General features: G+C 36.6%; 1 protein-coding gene across 2 annotated transcripts in view; it reads left to right on the top strand.

Moving 5' to 3' along the window:
- Positions 1–18,416, top strand: part of si:ch211-186j3.6 (neural-cadherin) — a 244,695-nt gene that overhangs the window by 206,525 nt on the left and 19,754 nt on the right. For both annotated transcript variants that reach the window (XM_042728157.1, XM_042728156.1), the window contains exons 24-28: positions 4,873–5,000; positions 9,647–9,774; positions 10,152–10,275; positions 16,322–16,502; positions 16,878–17,044. In XM_042728157.1, coding sequence (XP_042584091.1) covers positions 4,873–5,000; positions 9,647–9,774; positions 10,152–10,275; positions 16,322–16,502; positions 16,878–17,044 — 728 coding nt within the window. The remainder of the gene's footprint in view (positions 1–4,872; positions 5,001–9,646; positions 9,775–10,151; positions 10,276–16,321; positions 16,503–16,877; positions 17,045–18,416) is intronic.

Genomic DNA, 18,416 nt, shown 5'->3' with positions numbered 1-18,416 from the left:
TGAGAGTGAAGACTGTAAAGGCAGTTATAATATCACCAAATATTTCTATTTCAAATAAATGCTGTTCTTTTGAACTTCATATGATCCAAGAATCCTGAAAAAAAAATAAATAATAATAAGTACAATGTGCTTAATGTGTTCATATTGTATTGCAAAATACTTTTGCTGCTATTGAGGTGGGAAATGGGTAAGTTTAAGGACAGGTTTGGTGGCATGGGTAGGTTTAAGGGTGGGTTAAGGTGTAAGGGATGGGTCAACAGTTTAATTATAAATGTAATTACAGAAATTAATTACAGATGTAATTACATATAGGTATTTAAAAATATATATGTTCAATGTAAAAACATGTATGTACTCAATAAGTGCACTTTACCAAATTATTAATTTAAATCTAAGTACTTAGTAGTTAAGGCAACTTAATAAAAAGTAGGACCAAAAACTTTTTCCTCAAAAATAGTAAGCTGCTTAATATTTTTTAAATGTTTCTTGAGCACCAAATCAGCATATTAGAATGATTTCCAAAAAGATCGTGTCACACTGAAGACTGGAGTAATGGCTGTTCAGCTTTGTCATTACATGAATAAATAACATGTTAAAATACATTTACATGAAAAACAGTTATTTTAAATTGGAATAATATTTACTGTTACTGTAATTTTGATCAAATAAATGCAGTATTGAAAAAAAAAAAAACTCCAAACTTTTGAAAAAAATCTAAATAAAACGATCATATGGGCTGAATGTGTGAGCAAGGTTTGTGTTTATTTTCATTATCAGTTCATGAAATGAAAAAGTGTAATTTAATTAATGTATTGCTGTGATTAAAAAAAAAAAAAAAAAACTTTTCCGATGTTTTTGGAACTGTGAGGTGTTTGTGAATGTGTTTGTGAGGTTTTGCACACACACACACACACACACACACACACACACACACACACACACTCAATAGGAGCGTCTGGCAGATGAAAGTGAGCGCAGAGATACAGTTACACCCAGAGTGTGATGTGCACATTACGGTCAATTTACAGAAACCTGCTTCACGGTGAACCCTCTCAGACTCATCATGCCACAGCAGCTCTCAAATATCCCTTTCAGCTTATAATATTTCAGCTCATTTCCTGAGCCACTGATGGGAGGGCCACTAGGTGGGGTTTCCAGGGTCCATATGCCACCGGCCCTCCTGTTCGTCCCTCAGGACCTGCAAAGAGAGGCCATTTCTCATGCTTAAAAGGGGAAATGCATTTGGGAGGGGGTCTGGGGGGAGTAAGTCGGCCTCCCTTCATCTTCCCTCCCACTGACAGAGGGATTAATGTGCAGGGATGTCGCAGGGAGACCAGCATGAATTAGGGATGAGGAGCAGAGAGCATAGGCGACCCCCTGTGACTGCAGAGGGATCGTTTCTGAGAGCAAAAACATGTTGCAGTCTAATTACATATACAGATTGTGTTCCCTGAGTATGACATTTACATATAACACGGAAAGTCCTGGCCAGCGGTACAGACCAAACAGAGTGCCCACTTACCCTGCTTTTACTCTCCCTCTCTCTTCCTGATTTTCATCTGTGTATTAAGGTTGTGAGACACCAAACCAATAACAAAGAACTAGTAATGAAGAAAGCTGTGTTGCTGCTTCGTCTTGCATGCTTCTTTGCACCGCGCCAACTAGCACATGTTTTGAGCCGGTTTGAGAGAAAATAACTGTCTATATCAGCAGGTGGCAGTAGACTATATTCGTCTATTAAAAAGAGAAACCGAAAAAAATATACAAACCGTAAACAAAGCAGCTTTGCTTATCGTTTTGAATATGAATCTTGTTGATCACTTTATTTATTCAAGATGGCTAGATTGTAAAAAACAACAACAACAACAACAAAAAAAACAAAGGTGTATAGTCAGGGTCCATATTAAATTTTTGAGAGGAATGAACCTGTTTTAAAATGCCAACTATTCAGTTTTGAAAGCTCTAAGTTGGGAAAATGACATGATCTATGACTTTTATACACTCCATGGCATTGTAAAACAAAGTTTATCCCTCATAGCTTCATTTTCATCCGTTTTAAATTCAATATGGCCTCTAACCTAACTAAGGTGTATTGGAATGCTTAGTTAAGATGAAGTGAAATTAGTCTCTTGACTTTGTCAATTGCTTGATTTCATTTCATGCTGATTTAACATGCTCAGTCAGCCCAAAAGCCATAGACAGGGTCCAGCTAGTGCAAACAGAGTGGAACACACCTTAAAAACTGAGCTGACATTGTGTCTCACCCCTTAGAAACTTCAGATAGTCACATCCTCTTTCCGTCTATCTTGTAGAGACACCTTCATTACTTCCCCTCATTTCAGTCCTCTCAAATCAATACCAACCGCAGACTTGTAACTTTTCCATCTTTCATTTTCACTCCAGTTGCCCTTCCTTTCTCAATCCCACTTCATCTGCACTCATCCTAGAATGTCATGTCAGCCCGAGAAGACATGGTCTTGCTCTCAGTCGGCAGAACTTCATGTCTGGGACAGGATTGGTGACAGTGTCGGTGTAGGAGAGCGGTGCTCCATTCTCAGGGGCTTCCTTCTGAAAAGGGCTTCTCAGCCCAGATTACAGCAGCACTGCTCCTCACCCAGCATGTTCTCTGTTATCTCCAGCTCAACACTCTGATCCCATCGGGAGTTAGCCTGGAGACATCTACAGAAAAATAGAATGATAGAGAATTCAATGAGACCACCGGAAACCACCAGTTTAAGAAACTCTCAAGAGTTTATGTAGTTATTTCATTCAGCTGTATGAATCATGGCATGAAGCCTCTCTGTAAAAATATAAAGGATTTGCAGTAGGTCTATAATTTCAATTTGTGAAATTTTAAATGTCCTTGCTGAGCAGACGAGGGTTAATTAAACAAAAATAACTTTGCAAGTTAAATCTATTGGATAAACAAAATGCAAAAATGACACTGTGTATAGGCTGAGATTTGATACAACTGAGAATAATTAACACAAGCGCACTCACTTACTGTCATTTTTGATTTGTAAGGCTATGTTTAATGTTTTATTAGCTTATTTTTTCATTCCTGGGAATTAAAATGAAATGGTGTCACAAAAAATACTGTGAACAAGTACATTTGATTATCACAAATGTATTACATAAAACATTAATTTACACTGTTCAGGGATAAGTACTATATTTTAAAACTAATTTGAAGATGATAGATGTGGTAATAATATTTGAGACAGACGCAAACAAAATGTTCACTTCCAAGTGTGTGTGTGTGTGTGTGTGTGTGTGTGTGTGTGTGTGTGTGTGTGTGTGTGTGTACAAACAAATGAATGTACACACACACACATATTAATTGAACTTTTTCTTCATATTTTATTTTATTTTATTTTTTATTTTTTTGCTCACCAAGGCTGTATTTTTTGATAAACAATGCAGTAAAACAGCAATGTTTTTTTTTTCTTGTAAAATAATCTGTAATGTGAAATTACAATAATTTAAAATAACTGTTTTCTACTAATATTTTAAAATGTATTTTGATCCTGTAATGGCAAAGCTGAATTGCTAGCCATTACTCCAGTCTTTCAGTGTTCAGTGTTACATGCTGATTTGGTTCAATATATATTCACATAAAAGATATATTTAATATATATATATATATATATATATATATATATATATATATGTGTGTGTGTGTGTGCGAGTGTGTGTATATATATGTACACACTGTGTGACTCAAATATGTACTTAGCTAACACCTGCAAAGTGCAGAGCAATATTATTAACCAGTACTTCTGAGCCATTATTTCCATCATTGCTCTATTTGTGTCTCAGCATGTGCAGACCAAACTCCCCCTCAACTGAGACAGCGAGACAAAGTCCCTCAGCACTCATGAGCCGCTTGAATGGGTTAAAACAGGGGAGGATGATGGAAGACATTCACTACCCAGAGCAAGAAATAATAGGAGAAATAGAGTGACAGCAAGAATAAAGCACAGATGGATGGAATAAATCAGCCAGCTTTAATGACGGTGTGAAGGAATTAGCCAGGACAATCTGTCTGAGAGTCAGTCATTTGATTTGAGCTAATGAAGTGGGTACATGTGTTTTGAGAAGCATCTAGTGTTGCTAAATTGCAGTTCATCTTACCTCTTATACAGTAAAAACAAAAAAAAAAACTGTGCCCAGCAAAAGTTCACTTTCACGGTCAGCAGACCGTGAGCGCCAAACAGTGCTACATAGCCGAACCGAGAGGAAGCGTGTGTTATTTACAGAAATGACAGCATCAAAGGGAGAAATCGAGAGGATGACAAATAAGAAAATAGAGGGAGAATTTGAAGACATATTGGAAAAGCGGGTTGGTGAAACACAAGACAGATATGTCGGCCAAAGTGGGCACTGAAGGCTTTTTTAACAGCAGAGACCCTGCTGACAAATGTGAAATTAGTTGGAGGCATTTCTTACCGTATGCTCAGACTCTCAGTCAGACTATACCAAGCTTAAGGGAGTCTTCCTGGCTTCATTAATTTTTAATTTGCCAATCGACTAACTCAGACAAAAAGAAGAACTTTCTCTAATATGTTTTTCCTATTATGCCAGAGGATGATATAATCGTAATTGAGGCAGGCTCTGCAGTGCTCACTTGACCCTGTAATGTGAAACAAAGGGGTAGTTTATGTGATACATTTGTTAGTCAAAAACCTGCTGTTGGTTGAGCTTATATAATGCTTTCAATAGGTAGTTTTTCGATGGTGTACATGCTTAAGGTTGAATCTTTATAAACGTCCTCCACTCTTTCATAGCTCTGTGTCCACGTTTTAACTGTCCACCTATCTACTCTTTCTTCTCATCTCTCTCTCTCTGTCTGTCGCTGTCTTTCTCTCTCAGAACTGATCGACGGCACCCCCACCCTGAAAATTAACCACGGCTCGGGTACATTGGTCCTGCAGTTGCCGGGCAACGTGAACGTAGCGGACAGACGGTGGCACAGACTGGACGTGAGGAGCAACAGCAAAGTAAGTGTTCACCGTTAACAAGCGACTGACTGCTGAGACCAGTCGAGCAGAGGCCCATCTCTCCCTGCCATCTTCCTCCAAAAATACACCTCAGCACTTTTGTACAAGTCAAAGTCTTACTTATCTCTATTGAAATCATTCAAAAGGGATAGCGGAAGCATGGTGGCAGCTGTTAGCCAGGGTTTACTCGATCCCAGACATTGTTTAGTGTGCTAATTTGTATTCAGTGTTGTCAGGACTGTTTTAGATTCAGCAGCTACTCTGTTGCTGCTAGGCTCTGTAGAAGCACTGGCATGTAGTCTTGCCATGGTGCAATTTGCCTTAGGGTCAGTCTGAAATTGCTTGAAATTATAACGCTTATTGTTCAATACAAACAGGGCGCAAGCATCCTGCTGGGTGCGAAGGGAACATTGCAGGTTGGAGCTTTTAGCATCTTGACATGCTATGTGTTTAATATTATCACGCCTGAGGGTTTAGCCTCTACAGAGAGTGGAGAAACAGGGTGAAGTGTGAGGAAACAAAACCTTTTTTTTGTTTCTTCTACTGAATTGAAGATCTCAGCAAGAAAGAGCTCTTGACTTGTGTTTCTGTATAAGCGGACATCTAAGGCTGGAATACACTTAATGGTTTTTTCTCTGATATACTGAAAGTCAGAACCAGTGTACAGATATTGGTCTGTCGTAGCTGACGGATTTCACAGAAAATCATGGAGTGTATGATTGGCACAGAATCTGATTTTTTAGCTTCAGGATATCAAAGATTTGTATTATTTTGAGGCAGTTTTAAGCCTCATATTGTTTTTATTTGTAATGCATGGCGCACATTTCTATGCTGTGTTCAGAATGACTTTAATGTCTGGTAGTGTGTGAAACTCAGTCGTGTAGGTGCATTAATGTGATGGAAAATAAAAATTCTGTCATCATTTAATCACCCTCATGTCATTCCAAACCACTTTTGTTCATCTTCAAAACACAAATGAAGAGATTTTTAATGAAAGATCTGAGAGATTTTTGTCCCTCCATCAAAAGTCTGTATGAAAATATGGTAAAATTAATCCATATTAATCAAGGAGTTTAGAGACATGGTTACTTTATATGAACAGATTAAATAAATTTTTTGCGTGATGTGATTTATTCACACATTAACATTGATCAACACACATACAGAGCATATCAAATATGGTCAGTGGTAACTTAACCATGTGTATGAGAATAAACCTCATTGGAACTCACATCAAGCGATCACATTTGAGCTTCAGAAGACTTGGGTTAGAAGTTTGGGACAACATGAGGATGAGTAAATGACAACAGAATTTTCATTTTGAGTGAAATATCCTTGTATCCATGTTCTGCATATGTCTGTCTGTGTATGTGTATATACACGCTAAAAAAATTTGGGGTTAATTTTTTTTTTTTTTTAACCCAGATGTTGGGTTCAGCCTTTTGGGTCATTTTATTAGGTTATTTTTAATATTTTATTATTTTTATCCAAGTCATTTTTATTGTTAACACAAATGATGAAACCCATCACATACCTACCCAGCACTGGGTACCCAGTGTTGGGTAAACTGTGCCAAACTGGTTAAAACTGGATACATCTGTCAACGGTCATTTTGTGTTCTGTCCTGAGAGAAAACTTTCTGAATGAAATAAAGGTTTGAATTACATTGTATCCCTTTCAAATTATTACTGTACAAATAGGGAAATGGCTAGTCTCACATTTTTACTTTTTAGATTAAATGTATGTTGCAGCTAACATCTGCTTGGAACAAACGCTTATCCTTTTACAAACGTTGCATCTACATAAATGTCTGACAGACCAGATGGCATGAGGTAAAACTGTTTCTTATGTAACTTATCAAACAGGAATATATAAGATTTTGATTTATGAACTGGAACAGCCCAATGATAGCAGTTTTCTTCCCACAGATTCCCATTGGCTGCTCTTGCTGCTCCTGTCACATCTTAAAAAGTTTACTGAATGTTTACCGAGTATTTTATTATTGTTTATTACTGATTTTTCATTTTATAAGTTAAATTTTTTATTGTTTTTGATTAAAGTAAATTTTTTATTATTTAGGTTTGTAAAAAAAGGTTGTTTTAATGGGTTTGTCCAAAACGGTTGTTTTAATGACTTAAGTTGGTGTATTTGGGTGTTACTTAGGACTTTTTTGAAAATATTACATTATTTCTGTTTTGTGTACTGGAGCACCCAGTTGCAGAGGTGGGGGACCCGAGTCACATGCCTTGACTCGTGTCAGATTTAAGTTGCAAATTTTATGACTTGAGACTTGCTTGACAAATATTCATAAAATACTTGACTTGACTTTGACTTGATTTTCTTGACTACTTTGATTTGATTTTAGTTAATTGACTCGGAATTGATTTTATTTACTCGAAATAACTTATCTTTTGTTTAATAAATATCTGTTTCTTTTTGAATGCACTGCAACCTAACCAAGTGACGCAGCAGGCAAGCAGAGAGAGCTAACGTAAGAGCGTGGACACAACTTAGTTTTGCCAACTTAGTAACTTTGTCGCTAGATTTAGCAACTTTACAGACACCTTTAGTGACCCAGAAAAAAAAAGCACCTGGAGACAAATCTAGCGATTTCTTGGACAAACCTTCTTTAGTTTCTGAGAGTCGCCGGTACTGCTGCACGAGCTCAAGGTCTTGCTTTCCCAGAGCACACACACCTCTGTCTGCAACTGCTCTGTTCAGCGAGCGGCTGTAAAAAAAATGATATTCTGTCACTTCAAACTCTGTTTTACATGCAAATATAGCCGAAATCACAGCGCAACCATTTTCTTTATCTCATGTGTATTTGATTTCATTAGATGAAGTCGTGATCATGAATCAGGGTTTTTGTGCAGATTAACATAAGGGAGAGCTGGTTATGTAGTCTTAATGGGCCGCTTTTTAGTTACTATTTCATATTCATCCTGTTGTCTTACAACAGAAACAGAAAAATATACCAGTGAAAACAGCTTTATTGAGAGTTTGGCTGCATACAGTTTGTGAGCACTATCAAATTTCTGTTTTTGCATTGTAAATGGTTAATCACTGTTTATAAGGAAATGTCAGCCTTTTTTATTTATTTATTTATTATAATTTTTTTGCAATAGCACTTAGTATTTGCTTGTGTACAGTGTCTAATAATTGTTCTTTTGTGTTTGAGTGAAAAGCCTATGGGTAGTTTATGGGGATGCACATAAATATATTGTATAGCCTACACATACACACAAAGAAAAAAAAAATTATACAGACTTGCGAACCCAACCATGCATACACATACACACAAAACTCTCTCTCTCGCTCTCTCTCTCTCTCAGAGAGACACACACAACAATAGTCAATCATCCTGATAAAAGGGTGCAAGATTTGTGTGATTCAGTTATTAAATTATTTTTCTTGTTGTTATTCTTTTGTTAAAAAGGAAGAATCTAACTTAAGGATGTGTTCATGTCTCATAAAGGTGATTCCTGTTTGAATGCCAATTGGTGGCATAGAAACCATTAGACTTGAATTGTTTAATTATTTTCATGGTTTTCTGCAATGTTTGAGGCATATTGAAACAGTTGTACCTAAATACTTTTCATGCTTTTATGTTGCCCTAATTTCAGTTACATTTACATTTTAGGCTGTCAATTACATTTTTATTTATTTTTAGATTTTTTATTGTTTTAACAACTCAGCTGTATGTGGACAAAATACATATTGCATTTTTTTCTGTTGTGAATAAAACTACCGTAGTCCATAACTACTGTAGTTTTAACTTATTTTAATATATAAACTCAGTTAAATCATCAAACATTTGTATGACTTTACAGTGACTTGCTTGACCCAAGCTACGACTTGACTTGAATTGCTTGACATAAAGCAGTGACTTGACTTGACTTGACTTGCTTGATTCTCACAAAAATTGACTTGGACTTGCTTGAGACTTGAAGGTTAAGACCCGAGACTAACAGTACTGTGACTTACTCCCACCTCTGTCCAGTTGTAAAACATGAATCAGTCCAATGAATTTTTACATATTTCAGCAGTGTTTTTGCTGAGGTCAATAGAAACCTAATAGGAAATTAAACAGAATTAGCATTATGTGAATGTTTTATGTTTCTCTCTCTCTCTCTCTCTCTCCCTTCCTTCATATTTTTACTTTGTTTAGATCATTTTTTTATATTTTTGTATTTTAGTAGCGCTTTTTACTGTGTATTTATGTTTCTGTATTTTTTTTTCATATGATGAGTATATGTGTAATGAAATGTATATATCAAGGGTATACAGATGAAAAATAGCCTTTTTGGCTAATTCTGGCACATTTACATTTATGTTTATTAATGTGCTTTGCGCCTGTTAACAAATAAACTTAAACTTAAAGAATGGATACCAGTCACGTTTCTGAGATGCATTGAGATATGTTATGAGATACAGCTTCAATAATATGTAGCAACAAGGTTTTGACCAGAGGAATATATTGCATGGATCAAAAGGGGAAATAAGAGGTTTATTTAAAAAGTACTACATTAAACGGTCACAGACCATGATGTTTAATATAAGCTGCCAATCAACTGTGTTTCAGGGAAGTCAAATTCCTACATTTTTGTGGTGATAAAGGTTCTTTTTCACCCACATTTCTTCTTCAGGAGGTTCGTTTTACACTTGACCGCTGCGCAGGAGCCACTATCATGGAGATGGAGGGAGTAGGCAGCTGGCTAACTACTGAAGACCACACTTCCTGTGAAGTTACTGGCATCACACCAAATATGGACAAGTAAATCACTTCATTTATTTCTCTTTTCACACCAATGCATAATTGTTTAAAGTGTTAAAAAAAATAGTGCCCTGATGAATCATTAAAATTTGAGTGCTAAAGAAATCATTCTTCTGCTTTGATAGCAGGTCACAGAGGACAAGTCAATGAAACAATCATTACTTACTCTTTCTCAATCTACATTTGATCCTCATGCCAGTTACTGACTCAATAATGTCTTGAAACCTTTACAATTACACAAAGGTCTCAATCTAAAAGGTCAAATGGATTATCAGAGATAATCTCTGGTGAAAAATGACCTCTCCATAGCACACAGCACATTAGTAACTCATGTAGTAGAGAAGCAAACATGCAAGCATCCTCTGATGTGCTTTCAGGCATCTGAACGGGACACAGGTGCTTCAGCTAGGAGGAGTGAATGAGAACCTGCCGTATATCTACCCTCAGCTACAACACAAGCACTTTACTGGCTGTATCCGAAACCTCGTTGTGGACAGCAAGGTGAGGAAATGCATGCATATCAAATGAATCTTTGATAGAGTGAGGGAAGAAGAAAAGATAAAGAAGCTTTATTATGCACATCACAATTACGATTTTGACTGGTCTATAAGAGTTTTTCTCTCTGGGTATTCTTGGTCTGGAGGTGACAAAAGCCTATTTTATGAATTCATCAATGCTGATAACAGTTGTGCTTCTTAAACTTTTTGTGGAAACCATGCTTCAGTTTTTCAGGATTTTTGGTGATTTATTGATGGTTAAAAGGAAGTTCAAATTTTATGGTTTTTTTTTTTAGATGAGCAAAGACATGTCATGAATTTTTAGTGTTGTGTCCACTGTCAGTTTTGAGTGTTATTGTAACAAATGTGATCCGTGCGGGCAACATAAGTTTTTTTTGATTTTACATTAAGTTTAGTTTTTTTTTGATTTTGAGTTTTTTTTTTCATTTATTTTTTGTTTTTGCACTTGTATGTTTTTATTAATGCTTTAAATAGTAATTAAACACAATTATCTTTGTGGGGGAGTTTTACATTTGATTATTCATTTTTCTTACTTGAATGCTTTTGTTTAGATATTAAATGAAAAAGGTAATGCATTATGTGCTTTTCTTATATTTGTTCTTTTGTTTTTGTTTTTTTGCATCTGTTTTTATAATAACAAAGATAAAATAAAATGTATAATAGTTTTAAAAGCAAAATGCATTATGTGCTTTTCTTATATTTGTTCTTTTGTATATATATATATATATATATATATATATATATATCTATATAAATATATATCTATATTGTGATTATTAATAATGTTATTATTATTAAGAAAAGAACTGGAGGAAAAGATATAATGTTGCTAGGAGATTTTACTTTGGAACATTGAGAAAACTGTAACTTGTTTTTTCTCAAAATTAAATTTGCTGACTCTTATCAACTTCAAACAGTTGTAGCTCAGTCATTTTTCATCCAAAAATCATACATACAGAAATAACATTCTTGAAAATGTGCTCATTGTGACTAATTTTTACAGCACAGGTCATAAATATACCAGCCATAGATATTGCTAATACATGTACCGGTGTAGTCCGGTCAGTATATGTACTTTTAACTATTTAGCTGTTGAAGGATATTTGTTTGTAAGCTGTTTACAGCCTAGATCACACTTTCTCTTTCCAAGAAGTGTTATTTGAAGTGAGGTATAATCAACCGTGCCACTGGCCATAGTCTTTAGCCGATCTGTGATCTCACCCCGTGTTATGTCAAGGTTTGTTACAGTGGGTGACTGTTTGTTTCTCATTGTAACATCATGACTCAGTTGAAGGTTCATGAGTCTAAAACACTTAACCAGTGGTCGCCAAACACAAAGAAACAGCACAGAAGTGTTCACTTAGGCTACTGGGGCTTGCCTGAAAAGCAGGTCATAGACTGTTAAAGGAGGAAGGACAGAGGTAGAATTACTATTTTAGACTCTCTTCTGCCCACTTTCTTTTCTCAAATAGTTTACTTCCTTTTGCTCTCTCCCTGTTGTTGACCTGTGAGAATTCTGAGTAGGCTTTTTGGTGGCAAGTACAGTGTTATGGGGTGCATGGCAAAGTGGTTTTAAGATTTAAAGATATTATGCCATTTACAGAGCCACTTTGGGAGGTACATGCAGGGACTACAGTATGTTACTTAAAAGGTCACACATGTTTGCTTGAGCCATGAAATCATAAAAGAGAAAGTACAATCCTTTATTAAAACCAGACTTAAGGAAGAGAATAAACCGAACAGCTCTTAACCTTAAAGTGAAAAGATCGACCTTTCTGAGGTGTACAGATGAAAAAAAAACAAAAAAAACAAACAAACATAAAAACACCAAACAACCACAATGCACCCACAGCAAATTATTATGAAATAACTATGAAAAAACCAATAACTATGAAAACGTCTCACTAGTACAAGAAAATAAAACTGTAATTCTCCCCAAACTATGATACTAATGGTCACAATGAAAGTTTTACAAAATGTTCCTTATAACAGAATCATAGGTGCCACCGCTTCAAAGGAGACTTTCATCACCCTTCACTTCTTCACCTGTCTCTTAGTCTGGTTGACCGTTGAGGCGCCAAAGATGCTCTGACAAACAGCTCCATTCATTCCTCCCTCTTCTCAGCTTTTCTCAACGTCTTGCCAGGCGTCAGGCCTGTCCACTTCTGAATGTTGTTTTCCCTTCTCTTTCTCTGCCTGCTTTTCTTCCTTCCTCCTGGCACTGTGCCCTGCAGGAATGTCTTCGCAAGTCCTGATGACCTTATTAAATGGCCGTACCACCTCAGCTTCCATTTTTTCATCGCTGTCAGGAGGTCATCATACGCCCCAATGGTCCGCCAAATTCTGTCACGTACAGTGGCATGCAAAAGTTTGGGAACCCCTTGCAAAATCTGTGAAAATGTGAATAATTTTCACAAAATAAGAGAAATCATACTAAATGCACTATAATGCAAATAAATTTCACCCTGGCTCTTAATGCATCATGTTTCCTTCTGGAGCATCAGTGAATGTTTGAACCTTTTTTAATAGTTGTGTTTAAGTCCCTCAATTGTCCTCAGTGTGAAAAGAAGGATCTCAAAATCACACAGTCACTGCTGTAAAGGGTTCAAATATGCAAAAGATGCTGGAAAACTGAAGAATCTGCAGGACCTGGAGGATTTTTCTGAAGAACAGTGCTCAGTTGAACTGTTCAGAACAAACAAGGGACTCATGAACAACCATCACAAAACAAAACAAAAAAAACATATTTTATGTACAATATCTTACTCAGGACAGTACTAAATAAAAAATAACATGCATTTTGTATGATCTCTTATTTTGTTACAGTTATTCACATTTTCACAGATTCTGCAAGGGGTTCCCAAACTTTCGCATGCCACTGTACTTCTTCATTGGAGATGTGATCTCTGTAGGAGATGCCGAGGAGTTTTCTGAAGCATCTTAACTCCATGACTTGAACTTTCCTTTCCAGTTTAGCTGTTAGTGTCCAAGTCTCAAAGGCATGTAAAAATATGGACATGACTAGGGTGTGCATCAGTTTGATCTTTGAGATGAGGGCTATGTTCCTGTCACTCCAGATGGCCTTTAATTTAGTCAGCGCCGCTGTGGTCTGTGCGTTCGTGGCATGTATCTCAGGTTTGGACCCCTCATCTGCGACGATAGCTCCCAGGTATTTAAAACAGTTTACACTGTCTAGCTTCTCGCCCCCAATCCTGATGTCAGTGAGGAAGCCAATAGTGTTGTTAGTCATCAGTTTAGTCTTCTCCGCATTGATCTGCATACCATAGGATGTAGAGATCTTGTCAAGGCGCTCCACCAAGTTAGCCAGCTCTTCTTTCTTCCCTGCCAGGCCATCTATGTCATCGGCAAAACGTAAGTTTGTTATTGTCCTGCCGCCTATGCTGACTGTCTCCTCATGATCTTCCAATGCATCAGCCATGATGTGTTCTAAAAAGATGTTAAAGAGTGTAGGGGAGAGCAAGCAGCCTTGTCTTACTCCAACTGTGGTTGTGAACCAGTCCCCTATTTTGCTGTTGAAGAAAATCACACTGGTGGCCTTATCATAGAGGTTTTTTATCATTTTGATCAGGTTGGCATTGATTTTGTACTGCCTCATGGTGGCCCATAGAGCTGCATGCCATACTCTGCTGAACGCCTTTTTGAAGTCCACAAAGATGTGGTAAAGGTTTTGTTGTTGTTGTAAGTATCTTTCACATATTATCCTAAGTTTAAAGATCTGCTCTGTTGTGCTGTGCCCTTGTCTGAAGCTCGCTTGTTCTTCAGCGATGATCTTGTACACTTGAGGCTTCAATCAGTTCAGTAGGATCTTTAGCATGACCTTGCTTGGGTGGCTTATAAGGCTGATGGTACGATAATTCTGGCAAAATTGTAGACTGTCTTTCTTAGAGAAGATGATGATGAGAGATTGGGTCCATGGTTTGGGTTTCATAGCCATACAGCTCTGAGCAGTACTCATTCCACCTTGTTAGGATGTCCTGATCTTCAGTCTCAGACTATTACCATCCTTGTCTTGAATGGTTGGTGTTCGCCCTTGCTTTGTGTTGGTCAGGTCTTTCACCAGCTGGTATGCTTTCTTGCTGTTCTTCTTCTTCAGGCTATCTTCAATGACCTGGCACCGGTATTCAAGCCTTTCTTGATTGCCTGATTGAAAGAGACTTTAACTGAAACAAAACAGTGTAGGGCATTGTTATACAACAGCATAGACACAACAAAGCAATGTTTCGTCAAAAGTTTGGGGTCCGTCTGATTCTTGAACTGAATCAGTGAGTCACAAAGCATACCAGCAGTGTACAGGAGATGGTTTCAGGCAGACAACACAGGCAGTGCTAACATTCATTAGTCTGTGCAAGATGGCCTTACAGCTAACAATACAAAACACAATACAATGTATGTAGAAAACTCACATTCAACAGAGAGTTCCAGGTATAATGTACAGGCAGCTGGTAATTTTCTCATTAATACTGCTAATGATAAAATATATAGAAGGATATTGAAATGGTTTTGCGACAATGACCTGCTGGCTGTACATGGTCCCACTCAATGCATGACTTCTCACCAAATAAATTAATATGAAATATAGATATGAAGAGATTATTTTTCTTTTATTAGAGATATGGAAATGGGCACAGCTATGTATAAAGAATGGCTTGAAGTAGTTAGTTATAGTCTTACCATGGACAACTGTCACTATCCATAGATAGGACTGTTGAATGCTACTACTGATGAATAATTTGATTGCAAATTTTCTGTATTTCGTTGTATGTTGTCTGTTGGTCATGTCATGTGTCAAGTGTTTTTGAAAGAATCTCTTAAGGTTACCAAATCTGTCTTCATTTAATCAAAAATGCAGTAAAAAACAGTATTGTGAAATATGAAATATGACAAATTAAACAAATGTTTTCAGTCACACTTTATTTTAAGGTCCATTTATTGCTATTAACAAACTATTAACTACGACTTTTGCCTAAATAAACACCTAATTGGATGATTATTAATCATTAGTAAGGTATTTGTTAAGTTCAGGTATTGGGTAGGATTAGGGATGTAGAATATGGTCATGCAGAATATGTGCTTTATAAGTACTAATAAACAGCCAATATATGTTAATAATAGGAATGCTAATAAGCAACTAGTTAATAGTAATGATTGCTCCCTCAATATATTAAAGTGTTACTCTGTTTTCTATTGTAATATATTTAAAAAGAAACAACAATAACAACAACAACTGTCATTATTCAGAAATATAATATTGCTGAATTTCACTGTTGACCAGTGGCTTTATTGTAAATAGTCTGTATTTATTGTTCTCTCTGTGTTATTATTGTCGTCCGATGGCCAGGTCACGTGTGGGAAGTGTTAGAGGTTCAATGTTTCCAAACTGTGGCTCAGGAGACACTGTATTTGATTTATTCTTTTGTTACGAAATAAATGACAATAAACCAACCTGTCTAATATGAAATAATAGTGACAAACAGCAGTTCAGTGGAATTAATGCAGCCCTTTGCTTATTTAGCTGTTCTGGTAAATCGGCCGTGCTATCTGTCTGTACAAGGTGCAACCGGTTCTCGCACAGGGTCAAACTCATGCTGCAACCACTTCAAAAACACGCCGTTAGGAAGAGTGGGCATGAATAAATGGGAGTCATCAGATGAAAGGAAAAATTGATCTAATGTGGTGCGTGGTTGTTCTGTTGTGAAGAGAATTTAAGGCCTCAAGGTTTCCCCATTCTGTTAATACAGAGCACTGCAGGCCAGCTTTTTTAAGTGGATGTGGCCTGCACAGCATGATAATATTCATTATGTCAGGCTGGATTAAAGGTGAATGCACAGATAAGATAAAACGTTCTTTCTCTTTTCATCTCTTATCTTTTCAAGGCCTCCCAGTTTGGCCTATCCTGACCATTATTTTCTGCCTTATTTATACTAGCTTATTCTCTTTTTTTTTCCTGCTGCTCTCAGTGTTTTTGTGACTTCTATTAGTCTGTAACCCTCACTTTGATTCTCTCTCAGTTTTATGACCTCGGTTCACCAGCTGACTCCTCTGGCAGTGCTCCGGGATGTCAGATGACGGACAATAGCTGTGTGAACATGGGCTTTCCTTCCTGCGGGACCCGGGGCCGCTGCCACGGAGAGTGGGGTTCCTTCAGCTGTCAGTGCATACCTGGGTACAGCGGGCATCAGTGTGAAAAGGGTAATTACTCAGCAGTTGTCCCAAAGTTTTCAAGCCATGTCTGTTTCCACAAGTGGAATGTGAGAGAGACTGAGTCATCGAAGATAAAGCAGATAAGAAATCATTGCTAAAGAGAATGACTGAATGGATGTGAAAACTGTGTGTGTGTGTGTGAAGGCTTTTCAGTGGGGCAGCAAATATCTTTGAATTGCTCTGTGTAGGAGGGATAGTGTTAACACCCATGCAGGATTTTCACACACACTGAATCTTGGCACAAATCGCATTCAAAAGTGTTATGAATTTGTAGAGCTTCTTTATGTAACACGACTGGAACATCCTGTGATATTCTCCCAGTGTGTTTTTCACTGTTTATGCATCCTTTTTTGTGTTTCACAGAGGTCCCGGAGTATTCTTTTGATGGAAGGAGTCACATACACTTTCAGCTGGCCTTCACGCTCCCGGCCAGACACACGCAGGTTCAGGTCCTGGTCCGGACACGCAAACATAGCAGCTCTATCCTCAGCCTGCTGTCCAAAGAACAAAATGAATATCTCAAACTGGAGGTTAGTGCTCTTGAAACATCTCTCTTTTTCTTTCTCATGCTTTTCACTTTCCTTGAATATAACATATGCATTATCAAGGTTTTTTTTCTGCTGAAGGTGTATTATTATAATGTTCTTTTTGAAAATAACTATCTTCTTTTACTCTCATATTCTGCTTTAAAAAACAAACAAAAACCTTACCAATCCCCAAACCTTTTAATGGTAAAGTATGTTGAAATGAATATTTCTGATGTATTATTACTGTTAGTCCATGATACATATTAAATATGTTACCCCTGCTGGCAAAATGAGTCAAAATGCGCACAGTCTAATTTTGAGCTACAGGCCAAAAAAAGTGAAACATGTCGAATTTGAGGTTTTCACAAAAAGGAGTTTATAAGCCTGCGTCTAGTGATCCCAATGCTCCAAATAGTAGTTAAACATTTAAAAGTATCTTTATTTGTAAGTTTTCTGAGAGGAGTACCTTTTCTCTGCTCGCTTCTCGTGTTGATTGACATCCGAAGCACCCACATAAAGACGCTCCCGCTAGCACGCTCATCTCAACAAATATACACATATACACAGAATTACGGTGTTTAAGTGTTTACTTAAACATAAACTGTTATGTCTTAAGTGAATGTTTGGGAAACAGTTGGGGAAAAACATTGAATGTGTAACATTATATTAGATCCTAATATAGGTTGTCTGTCACATAAATGTTAATCAAAGAAAAGAGGGAATAACTCGCTGCTCTTGATTGAACTGCTTTTGTAGTTTTAAAACACACTTAAGTGATTTTTAGATTTTACTGTTTGTTTTTTTTTCTAATTCGAATGCTTATGCTTAGATAAAAAAAAAAATAAAAAAAAAAAAACACTATAGGCTACACTTGTTTCTTATATTTGTCCTTTTTTTTGCATCTGTTCTTTTTTATAACAACAAAGATTAAATAAAAAATAAAAAACTTTATTGTGATTATTAATCCAGTAATGATTATTTAGAAAAGAAGTGGGGGGAAAGATGTAATGTTGCTGGTTGATTTTGCTTTGAAACCTTCAGAAAACTTTAAATCAGGATTTCTCTAAATTTACTTTGCTGACTCCATCAACATCAAACAGGTGTAGCTTTTTCCGATTCCAACAAATCATACATCATTTTGAATGTGTTTTAATAGAGAATGTAAAAATAAAAATAACTCATTTTTGAAAATTTGCTCATTGTGACTCATTTTGCCGGCACATATTAACAATTTGAAACCATATTGCACTGTTTTTTTTTTTTTTTTTTATTGAGTCTCACCAAGAATGCATTTATTTGATCAAAAATACATCTTATACAAATATATATTAATACAATAAAAAGCTGTTTTCTATTTTAATATAGCAACAGCCAT

This window comes from Cyprinus carpio, chromosome B7 (genome assembly GCF_018340385.1).
Source record: "Cyprinus carpio isolate SPL01 chromosome B7, ASM1834038v1, whole genome shotgun sequence".
Lineage (NCBI taxonomy): Eukaryota > Metazoa > Chordata > Actinopteri > Cypriniformes > Cyprinidae > Cyprinus > Cyprinus carpio.
This window is presented reverse-complemented; position numbering and strand designations above follow the sequence as displayed.